This window comes from Galeopterus variegatus, unplaced genomic scaffold, assembly GCF_000696425.1.
Source record: "Galeopterus variegatus unplaced genomic scaffold, G_variegatus-3.0.2 Scaffold2084, whole genome shotgun sequence".
NCBI classification, from domain to species: domain Eukaryota; kingdom Metazoa; phylum Chordata; class Mammalia; order Dermoptera; family Cynocephalidae; genus Galeopterus; species Galeopterus variegatus.
Window position 1 is genome coordinate 46429 of NW_007728195.1, and position 7723 is coordinate 54151.

The window sequence follows — 7723 nt, forward strand, 5'->3', positions numbered from 1 at the left end:
AGAGTAGATTTCTCTGTTTCTCTGTCCAAGTACCCTTACCTGTTAGCCGAGCTCACACAAAAATTAAGCCAAATAAGTTAACCTGAGTTACTATGGCATTGGTGCATCCTATGGGATGGGATACAAATGTATGACAAAGTCACTTTGGGTTAACACAGAGCCAGAATAAGCTGGGAGAGGTGTAAGGCCTGTTTTTTTCTTTGTTTTTTCTTCAAGGCAGTTTGGTATAGCATTTTCCTCAGGCAACTTTTGCCACCTGGTGGTCAAACCACATAAACTGGTATTCTGGATCCTGGTGGAAAGTAGATGATTATAACAATTTCCTAAATCCTCAGGGCTGAAAATGCAATAATGGACAGTATATCTTAGAGGCCACGCCATCTCGAGGGCAGGTCCCACGACCTTAAGTGCTTCTACATGGTGTGTGTTGACCTGCGCCCGGGAGCCATTACATTTGAGGGGAGAGGGCAGCTGGGCCTTAGCATCTCAATGTGACTGTTGTGTGTATGGAAATCTCTTCTTGTTGTTGATCTTACATTTCTTCCCTAATTCTGAGTCATAACTTACTTCAAAAGTAGCCACTTTAATTCTCTTTAAACAGCAGAAATAATTCATGTATTTCCTGCACAACTATTTTAGCATCAAACATATATAAAAGCCTGTTCCTGGACATGAAGGGCTGAATATTTGTGCTCTTCTTAACCAAACATTAGATTTCCATCTGAGACTGTTTTTGAACTTGACAGGGGCCTATTGGATATTTATGAAAAACCTGAGAATTGATAACCGCAAGGCTATAGGTTTAACTGTGCCCTTTATGCTCGTTGGGTGTTTTTTTAATAAAGTAACTGCTTTGCAGAGGGATCTTGTTATCTCTAAAGTAAAACAGATTAGGAAAGCTGTTTTTCAAAGGGATGAGAAAGCATCCATTTCCAGATGTGTCAAAAACTACTGAATCACACTGTCAAAGGATTATGTGGTTGAAGGCAGAAATCAAAAAGAAAGAAAAAATGATTTTTACTTTACTATTAAATATAGAGTTCAGATTAGTTTTAGAATGTTCTTTTCTCTGATGAAATAACTGATGCACAACTCTTTAGAACATATTTTCTTAACTGAAGACTTTTTCTGCTGGATCCTTAGACACAGGAGGGAATATCAAATCTCCCGGAAATCTGGCAGACCACAGAATAGAATAATTTTTATTCCACAGATTTCATATCAATTGCTTCAGGGACACATGGGACGTCATGGTCTATTTAGAGTTATAGTTGGCCTGAGTTTTCCCTGGTGTAGATGTATTTATATAAATAGTGAACTGGATTGACTTTATAGTTTTCCTCTAAATCAAAATGGAATATTCATGCTGTCACCCTCACTAGCCCAAGGCAAGGTGGAACTAGTAGCAAAAATGTAAGTAGCTATGCTCCTGAAAGAAAGGAAAACACTGGCCTGTCCTTGGTAGGCATAATTAACTACTCCCACTCAAAGCCCCAATCTTGTTCTCTTTGCCACAGAATGAAAAGTTAAATCTTATGCTTACCCCAAAGTAAGTCTTTGCTATAGGTTCTCTTCCACATTTCTGCTCTCTCTATGTGGCTCTTCATTCATTTCCAGTTTGAATACATGGTACAGATGTCCCTTGTTCATTCAAAAAAGAAAATATTTGCTGAATTCTTACCAAGTGCTGGGTGCTCAGTGTACAGGCAGGAAAATAAAGTTCCTATTCTCCAGGAATTTATATTTGAGGTGGAGAGACAGACCATAAACAAATAAGTAGTATCAGACACTGATAAATGCTATGGCTAAAAATAAAGGAGGAGAAGAGGCAGAAGGCTCTTGAGAGGGTGACATACGAACAACAATATGAATGAAGTAAGAGTTTGAAACAGGTGAATATCTAAGAGCAAAGCATGTCAGAGAGAAAGCAAATACGAAACCCTCAAGACACGGCAAGCAGGCCAGTCTGTCTGGAGAGGAATGAGCAAGGCTGAGTGGAGGAGATGTGTTTGGAGAGTCAAACTGGAACCCTTTCACATACAACTTTGCAGGACATAATCTGCAAATATTCTAGGGGTGATAAGAAGTCAGGCTGGCTCAGTGTGTGGAGGAGATGTGTTTGGAGAGTCAAACTGGAACCCTTTCACATACAACTTTGCAGGACATGATCTGCAAATATTCTAGGGGTGATAAGAAGTCAGGCTGGCTCAGTGTTCATCAAAGTATGTTCCCACAAGATGCACCCCTACCACTCGCTCTCCGTTTCTTTGGTCAAATTTGGAAAAGCCTATGTACTTTATCCATTTCTGTATTAGAGATTCACAATCACAAGAGCAAGTGACAAGTTCTGAGACGTTCACAGTACAGATGTCTGGTCGTCTATGTTAAACTCATTTATCATGGAATTCTTTTTTCTAGTGATGTAGAAATCAAGGGCATGAATTTGAACCCTCCCTGTCCATTCACATCGTTGTTTGCTTCATAGCCAGAGATGATGTCACAATCCCAAACATCGTATAAGTCTACTCTTTGGTCGCAAGGAGAACTAGTGTCCGTGACTCATATTGGTCCATGGTGTGGTGCTGTAGAGTCCAGCTACCCATTCATTTACTAATTTATCTAACTTTTAGACTCCATCTGTAAATCTGTGGATGCTCATCAAATTGTTTTTAAATTAATAAATGATTTATGAATGGAAGAAGAGCTCTACAGAATGGTGAAATAGAATAATTTTCTAAGATGAGGTGCATAGATTTGGTAGGTCCGTACATACTCTGCTCCTGCCATAGTCTGTTATCTACCAGATAAGACACCAGCACAATGAGACAAATGATGTGTACTAAGCAGTTGATTTAGTTTAATCAGTACGTATTTGCAACTTGTAAAGGTAAGGGTGTATTGTTAGAAGCGAGTGATACAGTATGAAAACAGAATATCTAATATGATTTAGGATATACCATACAAGGAGTGGGTTCTTTTCAAAAAGTTTAGTATAACTTTTCTAGGTAGGTACTGATTTAGAATTATTGACACAAACACCTTTTTGGAGGCACGAAACGTGCCTTTCAGGAATTACCTTTTCAGCATAGAAACATAGATCATATGGGCAACAAAGAGACACAGCACAGACCAAGGCAAGAACAAAGCCCAAATACAACTGGATGTTGGTGTCTTTGATTTACAGAGCAAACCACGAATAATGAGATCAAAGATGAAGCAGTCACAAAGGCTGATTCTCTTGAAAAGGTAAGGAGTTATTTTCCTAAAAGTATAGATGACAAGTAAGATGATCTGAGAAAATCTGACCCACAGTGAGAAACATTAAAAAAAAAAAAGAAGAAAAAAAAAGGTGCTTAGAAGGAGAATACTGATGCTAGTGGTGAGGGATTATTCAGGCATCCCCAGAACCAGCTTCAACTGGAGAGAAAGGAGTTAACTTTACTAGCCGACTTAGGCAAAACTTCCCAGCCCCATGCTCCTCTCTAGACAGTGTGGCTTGGCAACCTCACAAACACCTGCTGACCATACAGCCATGTAGAAGTAACGTTGTCTTGAAGTGAGTTCAGAAAACCTGCTTATAATTGCTAACAGGACTCAGAAGAGTATAACCTAACAATAAAAATATTTAGATTATGTTGCCCATAAAAAAAAAAAAAAGTCAAAGGCATACTCTTTCTGGCAGCAGCTCTCCTAAAATGTTGCCATATGGATTTATACATATGCAGATTTCCCCAATTAGATGGAGTGCATGCTGGTTCGTTGTCAGAGTCCAAGAGGATTCCATTTGGACTGAAAACAAATTAAAGCTGAAATTGTGTTCCTATGATTTTTTAGAAATCCAAGAAGATGACAGTGGAAGCAGATTTAGAAGACATAAAGAAAACACAGCAGCGCAGTCTAATGGACTGGAGTTTTACTGAACATTTTAAACCGAAAGTACTGCTTCAGGTATTTATGGACTGTGATTCTCCAGGAGACAGTTGGATAGGTGTGGGGAGTCATGCTGTGATTTAGAACAGTTCACTTGTCGGTCACTCTCTCAGATCACGTTCAGATCGATATTCCCGTTTACTTCAGCTATAACATGAGTTGATTCCCAGATTGAGCTATTCATTCCCAGGGTATCTCCAAAAGAATTTAAAATATACTTCCTAAAAGGATGATTTAATAAAATCTTTTAAGAAAAAAGAGATATACAAGACTGCTGCACATATTTATTAGAAAAAAAATAAGGCTTTATTGGGAAGCAATCTCATTTTTTCCCGTTTTGTCTGTCTGTTCTATTTAGTTTCCACTACATTTCATAGTATTTTCTGTTTTGATTAAGAGGTCATTGAAACCCATGATAACTAACACTTTTTGAGTATTTACCATGTGCTAAGCAATGATTAATATGTGTTACTAGCACACTTCATTCTCACAATAACCCTGAGAAGCAGAAACTATTTAAATAGTAGGAAACTGAGGCATTTGACCAACAGTGACTTTTGCCCAAGGTCACAAGGCTCCTAAGTGAGAAAATTATGTTAAGTGAAATAAGCCAGGCGCAGAAAGAGAAATACCACGTGTCCTTGCTCACAAGTGGGAGCTAAGAAACAAAGAAAGACCATAATAAAACGTCAAACCTTCAGAAAGAGAACAGACTTATTGTTACTAGAAGTGGCAAAGAGGGAGCGGGAAGAGAAACAGAGTAATTGGGTAAGGGACACAAAAAGTATTATGATTTGTAATGATGAGCATCTAATAATTTTGATTTGATCATCGCATACTGTACACAAATACCAAGTCAACTCTATGCCCCATATATACGTATAAATAAAAATAATAATTTAAAAAAGAAGCAGAATATAAACCCAGGAAATCTGGCCCCAGAACTGTTCTCTTAATCACTATGCAAAACAAGTAATCCTAAAACTAATTCCTTGTGTTGTTTTTAGATTTTATACAAAAACCTGTACCCTTTTGATTTTGTCTTTTTAATTTAAATTTTATTTTTATCAGTGTTTACAACCACATATTTTTAAAGCCAGAAAGTTCCACAAAGGGTCCTATTATGAAAAACAGCGGCCTCCTGCCCACCTTCCCCCCATGCCCAGAGGCAAAAATCTTCAGTGCAGTACCAGTTTCTTTTGCTACTTAATTCTGTTATCTCTAAATATCAAGAGTATTTTGTTTAGTTTTATTTTCAGTTTAGAGGTATCATTATCAATTGACTCCCTGTTGAGAACACAACTCTGTCCACCCCCATTCAACACACACACACACACACACACACACAACTCGCATGTACACACACACATTCACACACCACTACATTCACACTAGCACTTCTCAATTCTCTGACACTTAACTATACCATAATTTTTGCCTAGATCCATATTCAATATTAACTTTATTTCAGTTACATAAATGCTATTTACAGCTGAGCTGCATAGTATTCTATAATTATATTTCCTTTTGGGGGCACCATTTTTGTTTTCCCTGGAGTTAAAAATTGCTTTTTTTTTTTTCCATTTGCTTAGTTTACCATCCGTTTATCATGCATTAATTCATGCAAACTCTCCACCACGGAGTAAATATCCTCGAAATACATCCAAACAGATATTCTTCTATTTTATTGTCTCAGCAATATTTCTGCCATATACTCTAAGCTTGCTTCACAGCTGTGGTCCTGCGATCTCCCTTTATCAACATCCCGACAGAACCCATTGCCTCTCTTCCCAGTTAGATACCATTTCCTTTATTCCATGTCTTCTTCTCTCTTGAGTTACTCTCTTTTTTGTAAAGGATCATCTGTTCTAGTAGCTTCCTTAATTAAGAAATATGGCAGGCAAATTTCTGAGGCATTGGATATTTGAAAACGTCTTAATTCTACCTGTACATTGACTGACAGTTTGGCTTTGTATAAGTTGCTAAGTTAGAAGGCATTTTTCATCAAAATTTTAAAGGCATTCCTCAATGGTCTTTTGGCCTCCCAGAATGTTCTTAAGGAATAAACAATGAAATTCTGATTTCTGATCACTTGTCTGGATATTTTTTTTTTCTCTTTCTCTCTCTCTGGAAGGTTTTAAGATTTCTTTATTTCAGTGTTCTAGATTTTCTGTTGATGTGCCTTGGTGTGGTTCTATTTCTATGTATTGTTTTAATGAGCCTAGTGCAATCCAGAAACTCCTGTCTTTATATTCTGGAAAATGTTCTACCGTTATTTCTTTAATAATCTCTACCTTCCATTTTCTTTATTCTTTCTTCCTGGCACTCCTATTATTCTGGTGTTGGACCTCCTGAACTAAACTTCCAATTTCCTTATCTTTTCTCTCCTACTATACAACACTTTGTGTTTTTGTTCTGGAGCTATTGCTCAGCTTTCATCCAATCCTTCTACTGAGTCCTTTGTTATCATCATTTTAATTTCCTAAAGTTCTATTTATAGTTCCACATTACCTTTGCTATAGGTCAAGGCCCCCCAACATTCATCTACTGGAAACTTGATCTCCATGTAACAGTGTTAAGAGGGTGAGAAATCCAATAATGGTATTTGAAAGGTGGACCTTTAAGAGGTCATTAGATTATGAGGACTGTGCCCTCATGAATGGATTGATTCATTCATGGAGTAATGAGCACAGTTCTGATGGCTTTACAAGGAGGACAGTTGAGATGGTCAGCTCTGTCTTGCTCAGCCCATTATCACCATGTGATACCTGGTTACCGTGGGATCTTGTAGAGAATTCCCACCCAGAAGAAGATTCTCACCAGATGTGTTCCCTGAACTTTGGACTTCCCAGCCTCTGAAACTGTAAGAACTAAATTTCAGTTTTTTATAAATTACCCAGTTTCAGGTATTCTGTTATAAGCAACAGAAACAGAATAATATACTTTTTTATAGGATCCTTTTTTTACATTCCTGATACAATGTCTTCTCTTATCTCTATTAGGATATTAAAGTTCTTTTAAGTTGTCTTCTCTCTGAATTGTCTTTTTTTCCTCCAAATTCCTTTTCTTTTTTCATTCTTATTTATTCATTTATTTATTTGGCCCTACTTTTTTGGTGTCCATTTTCCTGTTAGATGTTGTATTAGTGCAGGTCTAGTTACTGAATTAAAGAAGTCTAATCTTCTTCTCCCAGCACTAATCTCCCAAAACCCTGACAGGTAGGTTTTTGCCTTTCAGATAGACGATTAGATTTTTCTTCCTGCTGGAGAATCTAAAAGGCCCAAAAGAACAGATCTAATATGCCAACATTGATGAGTCTCCCAAGGAAACCACCCAGGAAATCACCCAACAATGAAAGGGTGGGAGCCTTGTTAATGGGTGTGACTCTTCACAGCAACACAGAGTGTTGCATTGCAAAATGGCTTAAGCAAGAGAGAGCTACTCCTCACTTGCTCTCCTTTTAAAGCCATCAGAACCATGCCCATTATTCCATGAATGGATCAGTCCAATCACAAAGGCATAGTCCTCACAATCTAATCACCTGTCACAGTGGGGATTAAGTTTCAGTTATTTGGGAGGAACGTTCAATCCACAGCAGAGGAGAATATCTTATATTTGCCTCTTTGCTCATATTAATAATAAAACACCAAAATATGATAGGAATTGCTTTATGAGAGGTTAGGGGCTTCATTGTTGAGTGATTTGCTGAGTGATTTCCTTAGGAGACCCATCAATGTTGGTATATTAGGTCTGTTCTCTTGGGCCATTTAGATTCTCCAGGGGAAAAAAAAAA

General features: G+C 37.6%; 1 protein-coding gene across 1 annotated transcript in view; it reads left to right on the top strand.

Annotated features, from left to right (window-relative positions):
* Positions 1 to 7723, top strand: part of SPAG17 (sperm associated antigen 17) — a 186727-nt gene that overhangs the window by 33303 nt on the left and 145701 nt on the right. Inside the window, exons 13-14 of the mRNA XM_008580417.1 lie at positions 3185 to 3246; positions 3835 to 3948. Of these exons, the coding sequence (XP_008578639.1) occupies positions 3185 to 3246; positions 3835 to 3948 (176 nt within the window). The remainder of the gene's footprint in view (positions 1 to 3184; positions 3247 to 3834; positions 3949 to 7723) is intronic.